The sequence below is a fragment of the Opisthorchis viverrini genome (genome assembly GCF_000715545.1).
Source record: "Opisthorchis viverrini unplaced genomic scaffold opera_v5_93, whole genome shotgun sequence".
NCBI classification, from domain to species: domain Eukaryota; kingdom Metazoa; phylum Platyhelminthes; class Trematoda; order Opisthorchiida; family Opisthorchiidae; genus Opisthorchis; species Opisthorchis viverrini.
In genome coordinates, this window is record NW_008751750.1 from 311,472 (window position 1) to 336,261 (window position 24,790).

General features: G+C 43.5%; 1 protein-coding gene across 1 annotated transcript in view; it reads left to right on the forward strand.

The window, feature by feature from the left end:
* Positions 1-16,633, forward strand: part of T265_05155 (hypothetical protein) — a gene marked incomplete at both ends in the record, with an annotated part of 35,652 nt that extends 19,019 nt beyond the window's left edge. Inside the window, 3 exons of the mRNA XM_009170087.1 lie at positions 1,231-1,538; positions 10,769-10,978; positions 15,850-16,633. Coding sequence (XP_009168351.1) covers positions 1,231-1,538; positions 10,769-10,978; positions 15,850-16,245 — 914 coding nt within the window. The remainder of the gene's footprint in view (positions 1-1,230; positions 1,539-10,768; positions 10,979-15,849) is intronic.
* Positions 16,634-24,790: the final 8,157 nt, after the last annotated feature.

Consider the following 24,790-nt stretch of genomic DNA (forward strand, 5'->3'; position numbering starts at 1 on the left):
ATATATATATATATATATATATATATATGCCAACAGGAATGTGTTCCTACTCATAGGAACGCAGCATTTTACCTGAATTGTTATTTATCAAGGCGAGTACCTAATGACTGTCATGGCGAGATCGATCATGTCGCACGGCAACTGTGAACGCACCCGCTCATAGTGTGCTTGGCTCACGGTGTGCAATAATTCCGCCAGCATTTCTCAAACCGGATGCGCTTCAGAGACGCACACGTTCGTGCCATCGACTAGAAGTGTATGCGTCCGTCCCTGATTCCAGAAATCTTTATGTGATTACTGGACAGTGGTGCACAGTAACTTTTATTGGTGATTGATCCTGCCACTGGTTTATCTGCCATATACATAGATGGCTTCACTGGATAGGAATATCCAAATAGAATGTCTGTACGGCAAATTTTTACACTCATCCTCAAATTTATGTGACTACGGACGTATATCTGAAAAAGTGGAAGCCCCTTTCCATGAGGGAATAACCCCAGAAGTGAACTGTATTAGGCGTTCCAAGAACGATAGAGGTCGTTGTAAACTAACCTATTTTAGTGGAACGGAAGTCAGTGGCCTCATGGGCACAGTATTATTTTGCAATGACTGGTTAGATAAACAGTAGCTACACACGTTCTAATCATGGACCACAGCCCCGCTTACTTCACCTGTTCACCTCGCACAAGAGCTGCTTAGATTTGTCTTTGAAATCCAAACAGCCGAATCGAAGATAGACAAACAGTGGTTTGAAAATCCTTGTCGTCCTTTCCCACCCTAGATTGATCTTTCACCCGTAAAGCCTTACAGAAGTTCAGAGAAGACCGAATTAAGCGAGTTTCCCACCCGAATGTAAAATGCGAGCATCCTGCTTGAGCAATTTTCTGACATACTGTTTAGTTTTGCTACTTTCTGTTTTCGAACGCTTCCCGCCACACACTGGAAGCTATATTGAGATCACCAACTCCGTTCGCGATATTGCAGCACAGTTTCGTCGTGAAGCTGCGCGTCACGTGCGTTCATTTGAATTGGGTTGGCCCTAGAAGATAGGCTATTTGGCTCTTGCTCAGCACTTATGAAAAGTCAGTTTCTGCCGGGAATGTGAACGTTCTCTCTATCTAAACTTACAGCAAAGTTGCTAGACCACATTTCGTAACGTCTGCTGTATGTTTTCTGTCTCAAGGGTTTATTAGTTTCACCCCTTTATTCCGTTTTTCCATCTGAAAACAGCGGATCTATGCAATACCCTGGATCGAATGCAGGAACAAACAATCGCTTTTGATGATCGTACCAAACGGCGCGCAACGTTCTTTCGCACTGCGGAACAGGAGAGTGCCGCTACCAAACTTCTGCGTACCGGTGCTCAATTAGGATGTCCTCCACTCATGCTTGCTGGTCTGGCCGCTGGAGCTCATCCAGACGGCGAACGGAATCCTTCAGGAAATGGCTCTGAGGACCCTTCGTATACTCCTCTAGTTTGGGCAGTTAGAAGTGGTTCGTTGGCTGCTTGTCAGTTTCTTCTACTTAATGGGGCTGACGTGAGTGGGCTGTTTGTTTGTGTGCGCGCGTTCGTTTTTCTTTCAAGCCGACAATTAATTAAATGGCCACCTGCCGAGGCGTTATTCGACTATATAGGATGCCTAATTTGCAATAATTCTGCTTTGGTCTGGGCATTGCTGCAAATATACGATGAATATACATTTGAATGACCTTCGAAAAACATTGAAGGTTGCGTTCTAGGCAAATGTGTTTTATGGGGTACCAAACTCACCCGTGCCGGACCAACAGGTCTTGTCGCATTACTATAACGTGGCAATACGTAAAAAGATCGACTGCGTTACTTCAAGCTCTTTCATCGACGGAGATTAGGTTCAATTACCTTCCTATGTGAGCCGTGCTGTAAAGATAAATTCTATTGGTCTATTCAACATACCTCATCGAGGAAATTGCGGGGCCTTCCCGGCTCCAGTGACTTAAGTTTGCAGCGAACGCTCTTCGGGGGGCTGCGTCTTGTTGGGAATGACCTCATTTTGAGGTACTGTTCAGCTGTTTCTCTGTATATTCCTGGCTCAGTGAAGCCTGGCTAGTCCACACCCTTCACTTCCACAGATGTCGACTACCAGGGATTTGCCCCGGTTTACTGGTTGCATCATTCAAGAAACCTAATCGTCTTTTGCTGACTTATCTGTTTCCCATGATACCATATTGCCCGTGTTTTTAGCGTGTGGTATTTAGGTCAGTCGCTTTCTAGTGCTCACATTTCAACAGCAGCCTACTTGTCCTTCCTCCACACAACTATGACTGCTTTATTCATGCCCTGGCCGCCTGCAGACAACCATCTGTTTCTGTTATCTGTTAGCTACCAGTGAAAAGAAGAAGGCCTTAGCTGCGGAGTTATTTATTGGAAAATGCCAACTGACCGGTTACAGACCATTGGACAGGGAAGCAAAACTCTCATTTGCATCTTATTTACAAAAACTGGATATCCATCTTCTGAACGCGTCTTCTTGAACCTTCCTGGAAATTCAGTGACTCTAATCATTCATCGCTCAACTCCAAACAAATGTTACAAATCTACTCCACAAATTCCGCAACAGATCTCTCCTTTTCAAGAGACGCAAAGCGAAAATCCGAACAACACATACTGCATTACTCTCCATCAGTAGTATCATCGTTACACCAGCTCCTGGCTCAGAGTTTTCACCCTACATAGGTAGACGTACTCCTTGGTCTCTCTACGTTTAGTCGCGTTGGATCTACTGTCTGTGAGTGTGGCAGCCCAACGTCCATAGCGCCGACCATTGTCCGATATTCATCACCGAAACAATTGGCTGGATCCTCGATTTTTAGCGAGACGCCTATGGAGTGACCGTGTGAGAGCCGATTGTTTTGGTTGTTGATCTATTCGCCGAGCTCAGTATTTGGCTTAAAAACGTCAAATCACTGATGCTTCCTCGCTTAGTGGCCAAATGTTTATAACGCAGTTGCCAAGTTCGACGAACAGACCAATTGTCGTATGGTGCACTCGATGTCGATGATGATAATGATGCACTCGATCTACTCATTTTCCGCTACATTGCCAGAGAAGTGATTTCACTTCAAAGTCGATCATAAACGTGCCAATCGGAATTATGAGATTTCCGTTTTTAATGTTTCCTGAAACTCCAATAAAGACAACGTCTTTCCCCAATGAAATATTCTCAAGCAGAGCAAGTTTGGTGTAATGTCACACTCGTCTAGATCATTTCCTACATCTTATTACCTCTTACATCCCGCGTCTACCACTATAACTCCACTCCCATTTACTGAAATGAAATAATCATAAGGTAAAGATTTCATCGAAAATCAACTCTACGTTGTACGAAAATGCCACGTAGATCAAAGAGCAAAGAAAGGCCCCTACTTTATTCTGGCGCAGAATATTAAGGATCCTGAACCTCAAGAATCCTAACAAACCTGTTTGGCCCATATGGTGTAACATCATTTGTCTTGGATCGGACCCCAACATCTCTCAACGATGGACATATACCATCTTTAGTGATCGGTTAGGGGGATTATTACAGTCCTGACACCTGCACGGAATTGATCAGAGATGGTTGGTTTGGAATATGTACACAACTTGCAAAGCGCGAAAATTCACACGACTTTTCTGTGGACAAACGGTGGTGCAAATCCCATGTTGGGCTGTGGGTTCCTGCTCCATTCACCGTGTTCTGTCAAAAGCTAAGGCAGCCATATGCGCTTACAAAGGGAGATTAATACAACGGTATTTATAATAAGATCAGCATAGAATGTTCCACAAAGTCTCGCGAGAAGCACCGAGCTGTAAATTCTCGATCCTGATAAGCTGACTTTCTGACCAATCAAGGCCTGCCTTCGTTTGGTCCGTTACCCGCACGTGACACATCCGTCCAATCGACCTGATGTCCGGTTGTTAAGAGCGGCTGGTCTCCGTACAACTTCTGAATGACCATTTAGTTTCTGAGGCCTGATCCAGATATTGGAGCATTTGATATCGCGAGTGAACTGTAGTATGGGACGCTCGAGCGGGATAAAAGAACACTTAACACTCCTCGCATTGACTGCTGGTTTCCGTTGGCATACTTGTAGTTTCGATATTACCCGTGTTGATTACAATAAAAGGGATAGTGTAAGAAGGTGCAGGGGTCTATGACCTCAGAACAGAATGGTGGCTGCTCTGAAATAGGAATTCAGTTCAACTTTCGTCCAAAGTACGGCTAAGTGATTTTGAAGCGAAGTAGTCAGAAAAACATGCAATGGATGGTAGCTCGGCATCCATTGTAAAACCCCTCCAATGCGTTTACTAAGTGGGTCATTGATGGCCTTTATGTACGGATATTACTCAATGAATGCACTGGGATATTCTACATATCCATGCTTCATAAGATTTGAATGATTTTTTTCAGCAAGACACGTCATTGTTTACATCTGTGGGAACAATCCTTCACTGAGATGTTCTTCCGTCTTGAGGCCGGTCTGACTACCTGATGCCCCCGACAATTTTTTAAAATTGTACTGAACTGGTCATTTGGACGGACTCAGACCGACTACCAAAATTCCTAATACTTCAGAGATCACTTAATTACGGCGGCAATTGACTTTTACGTGTTGCGCTAGCCTTCTATTGTCCCTCTGCTAATCGTCGACCGTTGGAAAGATGAGGTCTAATGGCGCTTCCCATGCCTTGCACTTACCAACTGGAAATTGTTTTTGAACTCTTCCTGCATCACGATGAAGCTAGAAGTCTACGTAGCCTCATTGGTTGTTCGGGTCTAAACATGTTTTCCGATGCCTTCTCTGAAATGACCGCAGGTTAGCAGATAGTCCTACTCATGAGTTATTATATGAGTTTGTTGCACGTTTACCTACACCAATGGTAATTTCCAAGGTTTTCGAGCCGTCAGGGTTAAATTTATTTGAGGTTTCGGAGGCCTCGTATGTGTAACTCACTACTGTACACACAGTCCACACATTGTTGTGGAAACCCACCGTATTTCAGGTAAAATTGGATAAATAGCCAGGTGAGAAACTGTGTTGCCATTCATAATCCTCTGGTAATAGATAACTGTTCAGATGTGACATCCTTTTGGTGCCTAGTTGCCATGCCAAGGAAGCACGGCGTCTGGGATACTGCCAGGTTGCCCAATCCTAGACAGGAGAAGTCGAGATACAGTGGTAAGAGTCCTTTGAGAAAGCGCTATTGCGCTTTTTGGGGTTGAGCTCGTCTACCAGTGTCAAAATCCGTCAGATGTCTATTGGTGACCGTAGTGCTAGAAGAATTTTGTTAAGCCGATGTTTATCTGTTTTACTTTATAGCAACTGTGTCGCGTATGAGAATAGGTTGGATCCAGTTATATCGGTAGAAACTTGCCCAGGCCGATAGTTCTTAGCAATGTCCGGTTAGTTTCATCTAATTTCGGTAGCACTGACAGAGTTCATATACTGAACGTTTGACATCCAGTTGGGCGGTCTTTATCCAGGTTTTCAGTTGCTATTCAACTCGGAAGTTCTCAGCCAATCCCAAAATGCATTCTCTCACACGGCGAAGTACTGTATGGCGTTAACAGAGCTTCATTCCGGACACCCCCATGCTTTAAATTAACAAACATAACAAACATAACAAACATAACATAATTATTAGAGAAATTTAGCACAGACTCCACGTATTCCGAATGGTCGCACACTTCTCACCTATTCATAGTCATCCTCATGAAAGCATGCAGATGCATTCTTTTACGGTAGTCAGTTTTCTTGGTGGCGCTGCTGTTTCTGGGGGATACTGAATCGGAAAAAACACGTTTCTTTAAACCTCTACTGAAAAATTGTGTCGTGGTAGTTGCATAACTGAATTCATAAGATGAGGAAAATTAACATGTATTGAGTGGTAGATAATGTGAACCATGTACCTCGTCTTAGGATGGATCCCGGACGAATCATGCTCCGTTTCGGAAATGGCGTGCAGCAGAAGCAGCCAGATAACATCGTGGTAGACAGTGGATGAAGAACAAAATAAGGAGATTGCTACCGTTCCAACAATCGTGTGCGACTGCACGAACCTCGAACCTCAAATGACCTTTTACAGACAAACGAAACTCTGCGGCTTGGTCCAGAAAGTTATGATACTCATCGTAGGGATTGATGAGTGAATTCACGAGTCATACACATGTGTGCACAATATGCAATTTGAGCATGCACAATTTAATGGCCCTCTATTTCTCAGATGTAATGCTCACAACCTCAGATCAGTAAAATTGCACAGATTGCTGAATTATGCAAAAACACATGCACACCGAATTTCAATGTCGACATTTTTTTGAAAGGAAACAATCGGAAAATGGCCGCGGTAAAATGACTAACTTTTTGGCCGTAGGTTGGTTGTCAATTTGACAGAAATAACTGGGAGCGTGATTATCCAACTACATGAATAATGTTTACTAATTTGATCGAAACTTCATTCCGAAACCTGTGCCTGTCATTCGTTGTTCTGTCCAGGTTTGTACCTTTACTTGTAACTTGACGCCCTGCTTGTAATTGAATTCTTGTGTTTTTAAAGGTTTACATGACGGTCTGCAACAGTACGTGGCCTAGGACAACCATGTTACTGTAATCGCCAAAATAGATCAGACCGATCTAGATCAAGGTGCGAATAAGGCGAACCATTTCTCCGCTCCGTCTAAATGCGATGACCCATTCCATCCAGGGTCCAGCCTACGTTTATGTGAGCCATAAGAAGACTTCCTGTTTTTTTCACAGCGTAACACTTCACTGACGTAGCAGTCTATTGTTATTGTTTGTTATTGTCTTCATATAGTGTCCACATTGTTCAAGACTGGTAAAAACGAGTAAGGTAATCAAATATTCAGTACGATCATCCAAAAAGCTTTGATGGCTTGAATTAGGAGGCCGATTGTGATCGAGCCAGTCACATGAAGACCTGTCCATCTTGGCCTCAAAGACGCTTGGTTAAACAGAAAGGCAGTGTTAAAGTAGGAGGATGGTTGGTAATTGATCAGATAGATGTTGATCTGTTCGCCGAGCTTGGCAATTGATTTGCAAACGTTTCGTCACCATTCGAGGAGACATCTTCACTGCGCTGAACCAACCAACAGCGCACTGAAGATTTCTCCTCGAATGGTGACGAAACGTTTGCAAATCAATGGTCAAGCTCGGCGAACAGATCAACAGCCACCTGATCCATTACCAACTAATACACCCGAGCTAGCAATATTCCAACACATTAGGAAGATGGTATAATCTTGGCTTTTCAGCATGCGAGCTTTTGATCATAGAGGGTCGCGAGTAGGATTCAAAGGTCAAAATGAATAATTCTTATGGGAAGTATGATTTAGTGAAAATATATACAGAGGTGGACCTGACTTACCACCGACACAGTCAACAGTGCAGTGGATCTCAGATTTCAACTGGATTCCTCCACTAGAACGAGTTGAATACACTTGGTATTTGCGCCATGACTGAAAATGATGCGAATCACATTTTCTCTCCTGAGTTCAGTATTCCAGCAGGTATGGTTGTTGCCGTTTCGTATCTTAAAGATCATCAGTAACATAGCTGAATTGGGCTTCATGCTGTCGCTAGCTGTCATCCCTGTCAGTCCTTGTGAAGCAAATTTCAAGAATAATTCCATACCTAGACTAACAGAAACAGTTTGTGGACTTAAATTTCGATAATCCTGATCCGTACTCAGTTTGCGGCTGGATTGTTGCCCCAACTTGAGGAACAACCACTTTCCCCCAATCAGCAATCAATCTAGTAGAAGACCATGGTGTTGTTTCATTTTGCCGCGGTAATTTTTCGATTGTTCTTCCGCTGTGAGCCTCCTGAAACCTGATAGGCCTGGACATTTGATTCGTGCGATTTTTTACTGTTCATCAACCGGAACTCTCTTTGTCAAAGATTTGAAACGATAGAAGTTACATTTGATAAACAAGGCATTGCTCCAATTTCGCGGGATATATCGCCGTCCGTAGTGATTGGGTGCACATTCCATCCTAGCTGTCCAATAAGTAGACGCACAATACTGTCAACTGCTATCACTTGTGGTAGGGTTATGTATAACCGGCAATTTCCAAGAAAGGAACCATACATAATACGTGTCGACAAATAAACAGCAAAGTTGCGGCTTGTGTGCACCTCAAAACGGAAGCGAAAATAAACTAAGTGAATATGGACGGCTGCTGACCGTTTTGGGACCTGTTTTCCTCCACCTACGGTGTATTTTATCCGGTATTTAAACGTGTGGAACTTCGTCGCTGGTTGACTAATTTGCAATGGATTCGCCCGTGAGTCTTGGGACCATCAACACTTGGTTAGTCTTTTTCAAGTTACCTAGATTCGAATGTAGCCGAAAACATCCGCAAACGTTAAGAAAGCGGACTGCGCACTGCCTTTAATAGTCATCGTGTTCGAGTGACCGGCTCAGCACAGTGCCGTTTGTGTACACAGCTTGCAACTAGGACTAAACGATAGCAACTTATGGATGACCGCCTGGCCGGCAAGTGCACGGAAATTCGCACACTTTCAGGATGTGAAACGTCATTTTCGACTCTTGATGACGGGGTGTATTGTTCTAGGTCTGTCGTCACTTGTCATTGTTTCGTAATAAACAACGTTTGGGCTGTTCAGGTGCTCGTTATCCGAGAGTTGTTTCCCTAAGTCGCAAGTTTTCTCACAATTTGGTTGCACGCAATTCTCGACGGATTCATGATCGTAATTTATGTCACTAATCGATTTTGCATTTAAACGTCACATTTGATGCATGACAAAAATGGATACATTGGAGTGCGGAAAGGCAATGCATCCTTAAGAAACTGTCCCCCTTTTAGAATAAATATTTAATCGAATACAGCTTGGGTGTACCTCACGCAGTGGTAAATAAGACCGGCAAATCACCTGGGTTGTAACCGTAAGAAAAGCTTTTCATGATGCACGCGACACTTTAAATTCTCTATTGTGCGAATTAATCGGGGGTTGGTAGGAAAGGTAAGGTCCCTCTCCAACCGATGATGATCTGGCTGCTGGAATTGTAAGTGTTGAACTGGAAATTTGAAGACTTCCCCCGACAGGGACTGCAATTGAGTATGCTTTGTCGCCCCCAGATTCACTTATAACCCTTACTTTTTCCTCTAATGCGAGACTATTCCTTACCAGTTTGATGGAACCCGTACGGCATACAAACAAAGTTGAAGCGACAGTGAAGTAACCTGCATCCCCTTTCATGCCTGGCGCTTGTACCTGGAGCACGAGTATTCATCTTTCTCACCTTTACTGTGATCTCAGTTGTGACTATTTGTGGCCCAATCATTAACCACCAGCAGATGACTGTTAAACCCCTTAATTTTCGTCATTTTGAGGTTCGAATATACTATCCTTGCTCAATTCTTATATCACTGACACAAAGTCCGCTTTTTCCGACTCTAAGATAATTCGTTTGCTATTTTGTTCGACGAGCCAAGAGCACTCGACTGGGATGTGCGAATTTCCACCAATATTTTTGAGGTGGGCACCATGTTATGTTTACAATATATGGTCTACCCTTAACTCTGTTTATGAGTTCACGACAGTTCCGTTTCTTCCATGCTCACTGGTTTTGAACGAAGTAGAGTGTACGGTACTGTTTGAAACAATCAGGCGATCAACTGGGTGATGACTTCCGTTCTGGTTGTACACACTTTCTGAGTATTGAACCTCACGGCGCTTTCGGCTCATTTTGATTTCCAAAGCGTGCTGCTTTGTTGCTTTAATGATTTTGAGAGCATATGTCGAGTGCTTTCACGTGACTAACTGTGGCTGGGTGTTTGATGTATTCCATTGGCAGTGATGCACTAATATGATTGAAGTCGAACGTGGTTGATGAGTATTGAGGAATATTGTGGAATATTAAGCCCCATGTAGTTTTCCAATCAATTCGTTGTTCCTGTTTTGAGGCATCGTAGCCATCCTTACATATCAGCAGAACATGCTCATTCGGTGTCATAAAGAAGTCTTTGCGACTCCCTGTCCCGTTAAGGGCTTCCACAGAAAATAATTTCTAGAGCACACATGTTATGTTCTCTTGCATTAAATGCGCTGTTGAAGAATGCTAGCTCTGTATTTGAATATGCTCACTCTCCTATATGCTTTCCATTGGAATTTCTTTTTAGACATGAGCGCTGACCTCCTGGGGCTGTCACACTTTTTTTCAAATCCTTCGTTCGCTTGATCCATCATAATGTACCACGCAGTGGTGCCTGTTTGTATCCGTCATCTTGTGACATACGGCATGTGCTTTGCAAATGCCTCGTCTTCGAAGACTAGTTCCATGAAACATTTTGTACTGGCTTGAATCTCATCTTGCATTCTGGGTTGCCGATAAAATTATCCGTTATTTATGGCAGGTTTTTTACAGGTCTATCTTTCAGGTTTTTCTGTGGAAGCTAGTTGAAAGTGACTATAACCACCGTTGTGTTGATTACTTGTTTTCCATAGAATGCCTCCTGACATGGCATTGCGTTCTTATACATGAACCGCTGGCTGCTCCAACGGAATCACCTTTTGATCTGATTTGGGCCTTTTGATACTGCTCTGTCAAATCTGAGTTGTAACTTCATGACTTCATCCATTCTGCAATTCTACATCTGGTTCTTGTTGACTCACTCTATGGATACTGCTTAAGTACTTTAAGTAGATTGTTCCAAATCAGCTTTTTGCCATCACTGTTAAGGTTAACTGCTTGTATGTTCTTTGATAGATCGATGCACAAGATCATCTCGGGCGCACAGCCCTATATCACGCCTGCAAACTTCAGCGCGTTCACATTGTCTGCCTTCTGCTACGCCGACGAGCCGATCCAAGTCGTGCAGACCACAACGGCAAACTCCCCTTAGATGTCGCAGTGGATATGAAGAACGCAGACATTGTAACCCTTCTGCGTTTGCAGCGGCTACAGGACGAACATAAAGTGAGTGTTTTCGACGAACGCATCTATGTAGTCAAAAGTCTGTCATATTTTTTGGTGTTCTTGCCCATATCTCTTTGCTCAAACCGCTTTAGGTGAGAACTTGTCGATCTAAATTGCTGCATGCCCCTTTCAAAAGGGAGTGTCCGCATATATTTTCAGAGCTTGAGCCATTCTGTCCTTTGATGTGTGTTTCACACCCTCAAAATGTAAAGTCATCCTGCCTTATACCCAGCCTCTGAATACCCCTTTTACAATTCAGGGGTTGTATTCAAGGTTGCAGAGACTTATTAGCCAGAATGACAGTGTGACAAATAAATTTGCCGCACGATTGTCAGAAGCTAGAACTGAGTTCCTGTTTGCTGTTGTTCTTGTCGTTGTTGTTGTTGCTGTTGTTGTCGAAAAGACCCGTTGGCTTTCAACAGTCCTTCATAATAGACTGTAGCATTTATGCCCGTAGGAAATGTGAAGCATCTCCAGATCTCTGAACACTGATCTTTCAAAACCGTCGCCGACTTACATTCTGCGACCAGATAACGTGACGACTTCGATTTCACCATCAACCGTCGTGTTGAATTCCCTCACAGTTCCGAGCTTGAAGACAATTAAGATCAAGTGAAGTGAAATCTGTCGCGAAAACTTCAGCTTTTTTAGGCCAAAAGGAGATGCGTAGATGCATAATAATGCATAATGGCTAGACAATACAGCATTTTCGGTTTTGTTAGATATGGACCAGTCTGAAACGTTCGTCAGTATATTCAGGGTAGTTCATTGCATCATTCGCTCATATCCGAAGTTTACCGACCGTGGCAGATCTGTTTCAAATGAAAGCAGTCTCTAGGTGACCGATTCCTGCACCGGGCTTTGGGGCATTTAAATAAATCCACAGCAACTGAGCATTCGAGAGACTTGATTTTTCTCGTAGTCACACCGCCTGCCTGGTATTATTCCAGGGTTTATGTGGTAATCAATTCTCACTATCCACTATGTGACTGTGGCAGCCTATGTGGATGAACAAAGCTCATGAGTTTGCAGCTGTAGTTCTGCACTCCTTATTAACGTGCAATCAACGCTGATACGGGGCGAATCCTACAGACTAGCGAATTTCCGTTTCGGAACTTGATATCGATTGGTATTGCGTTGGCGGAACTCCGTAAAACTATGTCACACACAAATAACCTGCCCAGTAAACCTCATCTCGCCTCTTAGCATCTAGTAGGTTGAACACGAGTATCAGTTCTGGACGAACTGGGTCATTGAGGCGATTCTTTATAAGGGTCAAGATGGCTCAAGTGGTTAGAGCGCGAATTTACTCACCGGAAGGTCCGTGGTTCGAACCCGACCTCTGCCACTCGACTTCCCCTCTTTAGGCTTGGGCGAGCTGGCAGTATCCCGGCTTCGCCGTCGCGGCGAAGCTACTGGCAAGATCAATATTCATGAGTTTGTCTCGAATTACGATAAAACGGTATACACCGTTTCCGTCATGCTGGTTGTCCCTCATTTTCAGATAGGTAGGCCGGTGTTAAACTTCTTTTGTTTACTAGACTGCCATAAAATAAACATACCTGACTACCGCTCACAATCCATTCTTGGGCGAGTGGCAGTATCCCGGCTTCGCCGTCGCGGCGAAGCTACTGGCAAGATCAATATTCATGAGTTTGTCTCGAATTACGATAAAACGGTATACACCGTTTCCGTCATGCTGGTTGTCCCTCATTTTCAGATAGGTAGGCCGGTGTTAAACTTCTTTTGTTTACTAGACTGCCATAAAATAAACATACCTGACTACCGCTCACAATCCATTTTCGGACACCGGAATAGACTTACCCCGGTTTCCGATCTCAGCAGTCGACCGCAGGCTAGTTTGGTTGTGCCTCATTGCTTATTGTCTGTTGCCACCATTTCTGTATTGTGTTACTAGCCACAATTTGTGTGTGGACGTTTTATTCTGTGGAGGTGAAACATGGTTTGGGGGAAATGCCATAATATGTGGGTTTCATTCACTGGTTCTGATGGATTCGTCTCTGTTCCAGCATTTATAGTTAATGTAGGGTTCCACTCATGTGTGCGAGCCCTTCGGCGCCCTGATACTGAAGCACATGATGCAGTCTTGTGTCTCCGTGTGAGTAGATTTAACCGTTTCACTGGAATTTAATCCAAATACTCACAATGGTACAGTCATTTGCACAGCAACTTGTGTGGGGCGCACCGCATTTTTATTACGACTTGCGTGCTATACTGTTCAAGCACTAATATGTTTGCGATTAACGACTAACGATCTTTGGACACATCACCCATCCCCAGCGTGTGGTCCGGCTGAATCGTTCATTTATGATGTCCTTCGATCGAGTGTGTTGTGCAGCGGCTGTCTCGAAGTTCATTTGCTCCTATATTTAAGATCTGGTGTTTTCCTTCGTTGGCAATATGAATTGTGTGACTGATGGAACATTGCGGGCAGCTCAGAATGTGATTGAGAGTTATTGGACAGCGGTTTTGGACTAGAGATCTGAAGCGTACAAGGGTATCTCCCGGGGCTGTCTGATCAGGTGACACTAATTGGCTGATTAGCTGCGACTTGCCTAGTGAACTGACAGGCCATCAAAGGACGAACGAAGCTTGGAAACCAGTTCTCACCTGGCTAAAGCAGACCACACGGATGTGCCACAGATCTTACTCTTCATTTATACATGACACACTTTACACAAAACAGACATCGATGGATTCAGCTTTGTAGGGACCCCATTTAGGGCTGAATATCATTCGTCTCCGCTCTTCAGTGCCAGAGCTGCACCTGCTGTCATACAATCAGAAAGGTCAGATTTCCGAAAGTAACCACTGGGTGCCCGAAATCTCCTCCTCCTAGGTAAACTTAAATGGGCTAGACAGACACTACCTGAGGAGTCTACCGCCATCCTTAAAAAGGGCAAGTGGAATGTCGTCAGGACCAGCAGCACGATGACGCTTGAGTATAGAAATACATTCGGACACTGCTGAAACTGAAAGCGCTTCCATATTTACGGTCCAGCTTTCTGTTGAAGGCCAGGATTTTGGCTTGTAGGTAGCAGGTGGCCAGCTGAATTGCTGTTCGAAGTACTGCGGCATATCAGGGAGCCGTTTTGTTCTGATAATTTCGTTTTCAAGAGTCTTTCGAGGACCAGTCGAGCGAATCAAGTGGAACAGATTACGGACTTTTTCAACACTTTTTGACTATTCAGTTTCTCCGACTTTTCGGTTCTGCTGCTCCGGAAGTTGGTACTGAAAAAGAATACTGTGGTTGGCACTGAAGCACGCAATCTCTGTTGTCCATGCGTTTCGTCGTCAATCCAAGACGATCACCCAATCGAGCCTCTGCAGTGCTTCGTATACGTACCTGGGCGTTCATTTCACCACCAACCACAACGATGTCTTAGGTTTTAGTCCGTTGTAAAAGAGAACCTAGAGCGTCATAGAATCTCTCTGGCAGATTCGGGGATGCATTTAGTTAGGATGTAAGCAGACACAATAAATAGGGTGCAATGCACAGCACTTTCTCTATATTCTCTCAGACGTTGCTAAACGATCCGCGCAGAGGCGACTATCAGAGGTATCTAATCCAGTAGATGCGCTTCCGCTTGCTCTCAATACAGTATACACGCCGGTATGTCCAACTGCAGCGGTCTCTACATCACCAGAGTTAAGCAACTGGAACCTGGAAGAAAGTGAGGGGGCATTATGTTCGATCACAGTACCTGCAAACATGTATGGTTTTCGAACGTATACTTTCCTATTCAAAGAAAGGATGCGGGGATTGTGGGATTCCATACATAACTCACAGGTACTATTATCTTTGATAACAATGTAACGGAGCAGTTAAGAAGCAAATCTACAAGACCAGAACTGTTTTTGCTATTGTGCGCCATTTGTGAGACTAAAAAGTCTTACCACTGAGTCTCAAAGGACGTGTTTTTCAGAATATGGTACGGGTCGCATTGTCATACGATTGTGATAGGAAGTGCACGTGCAAGATCTGGGGTATCCTCAAACCTTCCACGAATTCGCAATTAGGTGATCAGGAAACGGCGAAGCAGCAGACAGTTTACTTGAAAAATTCATTCGCTACTGGAATTTACTGTGGCTGTGTCACGTAGTACAAATAATAAGTCACGATCTCCCGAAAAGATTATTGTTTTCCATTCGTAATCAAGTGACGAAAGCTCGACAGAAATAATTATAAGGTATGACAGACGCGTCCGAGTGCTGTCTGACCGCCTTTCATGACGAGCCCACGTGATCCTCGTGTTTGTTTGGAGACACTGTGGGACGGGGCAACTAGCCAGTATCATGCTGCCAGTTTCCATCTAGCGTGTCTAAATGTTGGAAGTGTGTAGCTTGGATGCTTGCATTCCGCTAACGCAAGGTGCATCTTCCTGTCGCTTTTTCATTTCTTTATGGGACTTTATTTTAATGGATTGAACTCGTGCTACAACAACAAAGCGGCTAACGTTACTGTCAATGATGATGGTGATGTTCCTGCTGTATTTAAGAGCAGTGAAGGGGTACTCGCGTGTTTGAGTATCTCGATTCACTGTCCAGCTGGTTCTATCTACATCATCACAAATTGTGCACTCGATATTCTGCTCACTTCAATCATGGGTAGTTTGTATCGGCGGAGCAACTGCCTTTGCCTCTGGTGAAAAAAAACAATGAAATATGTCCGGTTTATGTTTTAGCCACTTCATCCCAGTCGTTTTAGAATTTACTGTCGTGTGTTGTTGAAGATTGGTCTTGAAGATGCGCAAGGCTTTCTCGTATTCGGCAGCTTCTATAACCCTTTAAATCAACCCTTTAAAAACATTCATAATGATCGCTTGTCCCATCGCATTACTTTCCTACAGGATTCAGGTAACAACTTGAGCGATGACATTGTCACAGACGTTTTTCGGGACTACACTTCACGAGCATACTTTTGCGAATCAGACACGGAGTCGGACAACACAGATTTCAGCGATTTCACTGAGCTTCGACATTCGAGGAGTTCCCCAAACATCAGTTTGACTTCCCCAAGATCCAGACAACCAGACGAGATTCATTCTTCATGTTCGAATAACCCAACGGTTCAATGTGTTCGTGTTCCCCGAATACTGTCCCAAGTGCCGACAGCCGATGCACGACGTAGGTTCGCCTCTCCCTCGTCCACACACAACGACGCCTGCAGAGTACAGTCGCCGAAATCTACCAATGGAGTAAAGTACATCCAAATTCGCCGATTGGCTACAAACGAACGGACCTAGAATCTGGTTATTCATCCGTTCATTTGTTCGTTTTGTTTTTCTTTTTCATCACGTTTTGTACACAGACATCAGAGTATCCACTTTTCTACCGTAAACCAATCAACTATCAACTTGCAATCATTTTCTTTATTTTTACCGATTTACGTGCCCTGATCATTTGACTGGTATTCTGCTAGCTGTTTCGTGCTAATTTATCACGTTACGCTACACCTGGATCCAGAATGCTCAATTCTTTCTTTCATTCCTTTGTTTTTCCTGCTTTGTTATCCCTTTACAGTGAGGTTTTTATCTTTCCTCCACTCCCAGCGATCTACTTAACCATGATAGTTTGTACTATTTTCACTCTTGATTCAGTTTTGCTTGTTTGCTGAAGAAGACTGGTTCCGTTCCTAGAATATACTAGTTTAAGATATCATCACATTTTTCCCAAAGGGTTATCAGGTGGCATGTCCTGTTATGGATTGTCTACTGGACGTACACGCTTGCCCGTAATAAACTGCTTCTAAGGTAGTCCGGTTGAGAAACAGGCTGGTCCACGTGACCACTTTACCACATTCCCGATTTATCCTGGGATTGCCTGCAAAGCATCTCGACCGGGATAAACGTGCGGCTGTTGTTGACTGCCGGTTGAATTTCCGTTCTGTATCTTTAGAAGTAGGAGTCAATGTGGCTTGGTAATTAAGACACGAACTTACTGACCAGAAGGTCCTACTTCAGTGACTTTCCTGTTCTTTTTTAGGCTTGGGTAACCAAACAGTACCCTGGCCTTTGGGCTTCCTTCTAGTGTCATAGCAGTTAAGCACCGAGAGGGTGCCAACGAACAAGGGTTGAAAATACTGGGTGACTTTCCACTCCGGCTTGTTTGTAACGTGTGCAATACTTTAACCGGATTCCTGCTGTGATGGACAGAGAATTTTGAACTCCCGAAATTAGAAGGTGACTTTTTCTATTTTTCAAGCTTGTCAATTCGGCTGCAAGTATTTAATTCCCAGCTTCGTTTGAGTTATGCAATCACACACTCGGAACGGAAGTTTGTCATACGGCCCACAGACTTTACTTAGTTTTGACTAAAGGCGGGTAAAATGGTCGACTTGTCCTCTTTTGCGCTCGAGGTAGCTCTGTGGTTTATACGCGAACTTACCGAACGGAAGATCCATGGTTCAAACCCAACCACAGCTGTTGTTGTGTTTTCTGGACTCGGGTAACTTCGCAGTATCTTGGACTTCGTCCTTCCTTCATCAGCTGGTCATTGAGCCGGTGCTACAGTTGAACGGCTATCACCTGCATTTCGGTTAATTTCCTCAACTTGGCGATTCCAATCGGCCACCTCGTTGTGCAATTAGCTGTTTTGACCATATCTGATTATTTTCCAGGAGCTGAAAAGTCAACAAAATATTACTCGGAAGTGGTCCCTAACTGTCCATGGCCGACGACGATTCTATCACTCCGAATCATGAGAAATCTTTGTTAAATCAGCAAGGAGTTGTTTCTCTAGTATAAAACGTTCATGGAGCAACTGATGTATGCAATCGAGTGGGTCCTGAACGCTAATCCGCTGAAGACAAACGAGCAAAACAACTTATTCAGTCAACTTGAATGACCTAATCGATTGAGTTTACAGTTTGGTTTGGTTGTGTAAGTGGTAAGCCCCCTGGCCAAATTTGAAGATCATCTCTTCCAATAAGGAAAATTCGGACTGCGAACTAGCAAGTTACTCATTTATGTGCTTCGTTTTATGAACCGTTTTATGCACCATAGAATTGCAATCAGAGAAATCGTCTTGCATTTTAGCTCCAATTCCAACCACATGTGTCGGTACCTCTGAAAGGCGATTACTCTCTGAAATTACATCTCCATCATCACGTGAATGGACACATGTACAATATGCACGTTCGCAATCCACTACAATCTTTGAACCTAATAAATAAGATGCGATGCTCTTAGCTATGCAGATTTGGCAGACATCATTCCTCCTTTGGTTTACGCTGTCATTCTACTTGCAAAACATGTGACAACGCTTTCGATTAGGTCGATTTACGATTGATGGGATGTACGATCTCCCGGGTCATTTGTTCATTAACTTTAGAAAGTATTGTTTCTAAGACACTAGTCACAAACTAGATATCTGGAATCACATTTATAATACCCTATTTTCCCAGATGAAAGGAAATCAAACAGTTTGCGTTCCACTAGCGCTGAACGACAGACAAAAAGACCACCTTCCGCGTTAGTTCTCTAGACGGATGGTTCGTCTAGCGTGCAGTTGTGTTCATTCTACCACTACGCACCTTACAGAGACCTCGTAGGCCCATTCGATTAGACTGGTTCATTTCGTTCAAGTAGCTGTCTTCAAAAGAAATCATTGGCCGCTGGAGTTGCAACCGAATAATTTAATCCAAAGTTTGTCAGCGAACTTGGGAAACGGTTTGCATCCAACTTAGTAATTCCGTAGACTTCAAAACTCGATGTAAGAGCCAGATCCGCTTGTGTATTTTTAGTTGTGGATGGCTAACTGCTCCGGCAACCGATTTCGCATTTGTGCATTCATACCTTCAAATGGACCACCACACCACCTGTCAACAATTCCATGCACGTCCTGAACGTGAGTTCGAAGATGGTTTTTACCTTCCAATCGGTTTGCTTCCAGAACTGTTCTCGTCTGATGTACGAATAGATTCATTCCATAGATCCAAACTTCATCATTTTCTCATGTAACAGTTGAAGACGCTACAAATCTTAGCAGTCACTGTTATCTTTCACAGCCATGTGTTGCAACATTTGAAGATGAATGAGGTTATGATAGTGTCCTCAAGTTTGTGATCCTTCCAGCGCATTCAGTCATCAGCTGGGAGTTCGCGATCCTTGATGAATATTGCCCCGAATTCATACGCTAGGAATTGCGCTCGTCAAACAGTGTGTCAGGCATCGTACAAAGACCTTATCATCAGTAACAGCGGGCGCCATGAAGCCTTTTAATAGGTCACATAATCAATCTGAACTATGCATGCTTTTGAAGTTGACAGAATCACAAGTACTGTTCATTGTGAAAAGTGGTCAGCTGAAATTCACTCTGTCGGACTCGTTGGCTTACTGTCGCATAGCTTGATTGATTACAAGTTGTTTGAGTAAATTCTTTCACGAGGTATTATTTATCGCATTCGTCGGGTCGATAGGGTTTCTCTCCCTCACCTGGTCATCAGAATCCCTCTTTTTCGCCTTCTGCTGTAAAACAAAAGAAATAAAAAGACCGGAACAAGCGGTTATTCAGAACAGAACGGACTGTTTCCCTTTGATTGCTCCTCTCTAGGTGGGAGAGCATGTCTATGTTCAAACTTTCTAGTTAAAAAATCAGAATCAGTTCTAATAAAATCGTTTATAACATCATTGGTATGTGACTTAGATGTGGCTTGGATGCAAGCTGGGAACAGGTCCGGCGAACGCCTGTTGATTTGCTGGACCATGACTGTTTAAGTTTAACACCTGTAGTCCCAACTGATGTTTACACGCTGATTCCAACATCAGTGCTGTCACTTCGAAATACTTTCTCAGCTAAGTGGAGATGTATCATGGGCGATATTTTACTGAGACTACGGTGTTTCTCCAATTCCACATTCCTGGGTTCACATATAACTTTTTGCCGGGTAAAAACACCAGATCGAAGTTCCAGCTGGAAAATGCTTTTGAGCCTAGACTTCGGTGAATATCGTAATTCACGAGAAAGAACGATCATGATTAGTTGGCTAGGTGTTCTGTTGAATGTGTCTTGTTTGAACGGTACTCCTCTTTCTAGTCCGGCACAGTGATTCCGCTGAGCCCACACCAAAGGACGGAAGCACTGAACGCGAATGTCACTATTATTTGAACTAATCAGCAGTGAGTATTACTGGTTATGCCGGGATTCGGACTTCAGATATGTGTTGTACGGTGCGGGCGTCCCACCACTACTCCGCCGCCGTGCACCGGACGCACCAGAATTACCACATCTGAACAGGGCAACTTGTTCATGCCTTGATGGTTTAGTCCGATAGTGTTCCAATTCCTCCGTGCTGTTTGGGATTTTACATTCCAGTGAATTTTCACATGGCTAGTCACGTGTTAATGCCGGTGCAAGGGTGCTGCGCAAGGTCATTGGCAGCTGAAGCTGCCGACTTCCTAGGGTCGTTTACGTTATCGAATGTAAATTTAACCCAGGCATTTTCTGATTATTAACCTTGTTGTGGGTAACAAATCATCCTAGTTGTCAACTAGGTTCATTCATCCCGAACACATAACATTTCAATGGCAGAATTATACGATGCGGGATCCCAGTGGATGCACATATATTTGTTTACTCAAGCGTTCGATGTTCCGAAATACCGAACAACAAGAAAATAAATAGGTTAACTGCATTCTGCGATGCCTTATCTGTTCCAAATGATCTCAGCCATGAAGGCACCTCACACATACTTGTAGGTGCATGTGACCGTCAGTTCCCAAGCAGTTTATCGTATGCTACCTGGAGGCTGCCGTCAAACGCTATTGCCTGTGACGGAAATATCTAGGGTTGGACTTTCCCTGCGTGGTTGTTTGATTAATTTGGGCCCACTATATTGAAGTATGCATACTAAAATTATCCGAAGCCATAGAAGAAAATGTTGTAGCTCAGGTAGCATAGATGGTCGTTGCTTTGTTCGCTGAGATGGGCAATTTGATTGCAAACGTTTCATCACCAATGTAATTGCCCAGCTCAGCGAACAAACCAAAGACCATGGTCCGAAGCTATCAAGAGTCTCATGAATGCTGATGATTCCAAATAGGAATAAAACAGCTGTGCTTCATGGCAGAGACTGATTCCCCTTACAGGACGGAATCTCACTTGAAAACAGTGCAACATCTACCAACTTTCTAGGTCGGGATACAATGGGATACGCTTTTTCAAACTGCGTTCTTGGGCAATTTACTTAGATATGTGCGAAAATATTCATGACCTGGGGGAAGTAGCAATCCACGATGGAAGTCTCGTTGAGCCTAGTCAGAGTAGATGTCTCAGAGACGATGGTACCTACAGTCATCCGTATTATCTCTAGCAGTCACGGCAAATGATACCTTGATTTTAGCTTCCGATCGATATTTCAACGTATTTCCGATATTTTGAGTGATATTCACTCTAGGAACTCTGTATCAAGAGGTCACGTTTGAGCAATCCTCGACATTTATGGTGTCACGGTAACCTGGCCTGGTATCGTGACATAACGATGTTTTGGTGATCGTGAATCACATGGAATCTAATAGAAAGAATGGATCTACAGTTTCTGGACTTTTCGAGAAGTCACCATGGCTTAGAGAATTTCATATTTTTATGGTCCACGAATTCCCGTACCATCTTGTATCCCACCCAGATTAATCGCAAGACACTCCTTGTGTGTTTATAGACCTATACTCTCTCTCGATCCAGCCTGTACAGTTTATCAGTAAGTTACTCTGTTTCGCGTTTGCGATCAGTAAACATACTTCGGGAAAAACCCTCAGAAACGCAATAGCGTTTCCATCCAAAATCCACCGAATTATTTTCTCTGTTTATGTCGCTGACACACCGTTTTCCAATTGTATGCATATGATTTTCCACTGGTTCGAATAGAATTACTTAATATCTAATATTATCTTAAATGCCTCTCCGAACTCAGAATGGCGGACTTGTAAAAGCAGTCGTTTCTTTGGGGCGTTGTCACACACTGAACATTATGTAACATTCCATTAGTTCCGACTAGATTTCACCGGTATTTCATTGGCTTCTGCTCCACAACTGGTAGCATAATTTTCGTACCGTTAGAGTTTGCTGTCCCCCAAAGGTTTATTCGTTCTGCGAATAGTCACTCCCAATTTACCCCTCAACTACAATATGCACCGTATTTGTTGTGGTCTGACTGCTGTTAAATTTGCACGCCATTTTTACCATGGAAAGCAATGTGTAGGCTACAGTAGCAAGGGGATGCAACTACATTTCGCGCACGTAAATCAAAGGGCTCAAATCGATTAACGCCCACACAGAAACATGAAGCAACCAATCACGTCGTGATGTGTTCAGTGTCATTTTTGAATGACCGCTCAACCCGGTTAATTCAGTATTTATCTGCATCACAAAATAACAGAAGGATGATTTCATGCCTCTAAGACTTCCTGTAATCGGGCTTAGTGGAAAGAGGTTTTGTCTATTTCTCTGTCGACGCAGCTGAGTGTAACTTTAAGGTCACTTTTCTCCACGTTTGAAAGTAACGCGCCTAAAAAACGGATGCACCAATTGGATTATTCCACCTTCATTTGGTGTATCGATAACCTCTGAGCTCTAGCGCTTAAAGCAACTAGCTAAGTGAGCAAGATGAGATGAACATCTCGAATAGTTGGGAATAATTAAGGCAACAGCTACTTGTGAATCACTGCCACTTTAATTCTGAAGCTCAAGATGAAGTCAGGAAAGACAATGGTATTCGTCTTGTTCGTGACTTACCAATGCTCCGAATCCAATGAGTTAAAACTCAAGAAGACCATGGCTGTTTGGCGCATGATAATCTTTTGAGTATTGTCGTCCGCTATTTGATGTTATATATACCAGTTTACGTGACTGGGAGTAGATTCACTGCCACCGGAGTTCATTTCGTGTTTCAGTTTGAAGTCTTACGGGTCGGGTTGATCACGTAGTTGAGCATATCAAGGTGTAATTCGACTCCCGCCTCAGGTTGGATCAGTTCTGCGATACTTTTTCCAGTGGCGCGCTTGTTCTTCAAGGCAATCCTTAGCACACATTCACTTGCTTACCTGACATATCTGTTTGGACGGAACAGTTATCCTGCCGGAGAATACACCACGTTCTGCAAATAAATTCGGATTTGATAAAAAGAGTCCTTCCGAGTGAGAGTCTTCCATATGTGTCCCTCATTCCGCTGTGCTCGTGGCAGTTAACCAAAGATCATTTAGACAAACTTCGTTTACACTGCTTTAAAAACTAAATATGCCATTTGAACTGGTGTATTCGCAGCGCAGTAAATTAGACGTACACGCGGATGTTGCAGAAGAATGTTAATAAGTACAAACCATATCCTGGTAGTTCTGGGATGAAAAATTTGTGTTTGACACAATATCTGTACGAACTTGTGTTTGATCCTTGCATTTGTTTCATTCTCGTTCAGCTCCTACGGGCTACGATTAAGACGGCTTTTCAAAAAAGCTGAGTGGTCGTTGGCTTGTTCGCTGAGCTGGGCAATTTGATTGTAAACATTTCATCGCCAATCGAGGTGACATCATCAGTGCGTTGTTGGGGAGCGTAGTAGTGCCAAGCGGTGAGTTGGTCGTTGTGCCGCACTAACACACACAAATTTTTCATTCCAGAACTACCAGGGTGTGGTTTGTACCTATTACCTTACAATAATGATGTCACCCGATTGGTTATGAAACGTTTGCAATCAAAATGCCCAGCTCAGCGAACAAGCCAAAGACTACATACCCTAACTGAGCCACCAACATTTTCCTCCATAGAAAAAGATGAGTGTTCTTGAGGTGGGATATATGTAGGAGCACACTTCGAGATTGGTCACTGGTCAAATATAATGGAATGACGTTATTTTTCTAGCTTGAAATCTTTGTTCAAGGCTAAGGTGATTAATGTTGGAAAACTTAGCTCTTGAAGAAACCTCACATGTTTTGCTAAACATACTATCCAGTTCACAGTAGGGTCAGTAAAGCATCTTAAACTCAGGATTAAATTTCAACCGACTGCTCACCGTGACTTCCATTTTTAGTCGAATTTCACGTGGATATTCATTGCAGAGCCTGTCTATTCATCTTCAGTTCATCAGCATCATCATCAGCTGTAGGAACCGCGTAGTTGTCGTACGGTGATTATAACTCGCATAGTTTCGCTCAACGATGATTTCTGGAGCTGAGGTAGGTATTTTCGCATCGGAGGCGGTAGATGATATAATTGCTGCGCAACGACAGGGCTTTCAGTAGAATTTTCATTGGACGGACTTGAAAGGGAGCTATGCATTGAAGGCGTGAAGCGATTACCAAGCAATGGGACAATTATTTTGCTTATATAATATTGTTTGCATTATCACGGTGTCTGATCCAAAAAGAGCTATGTTGTCTGCGTACGCAGTATATGTGAGCTAATACCCTGGCAGAACTTCAAACCCACAGGTATTAGGAGCTGTTTTATGTACGGAAGGGGGTAGAATCAACGGCTGTATGTGACCTGAGAATGAGCACACAAATTCCCAGCTATGACGCGAGCCCCACCACTCCTAGCGCAGAGAGAAGAAGACCTGACCTTCGGAGGAGGGCTTTTACTGCCTCAACGAAAGGCAACTTACGACGGGAGCAACGTCGTATATATATATAGTTAGGTGCAGCATGGCGGAAAAGGTGCGAAATTTAGAAATTCAAAATTTTAGAAAAATAACTTGACAATAACTGGGAAAATAAACGGTTTTTGGGGATACCGACATCCTTAACAGGCTGATAGTGAGTCTTCCATAATCGTGTCAATGATAAAATATTAATAGGAAAGGTG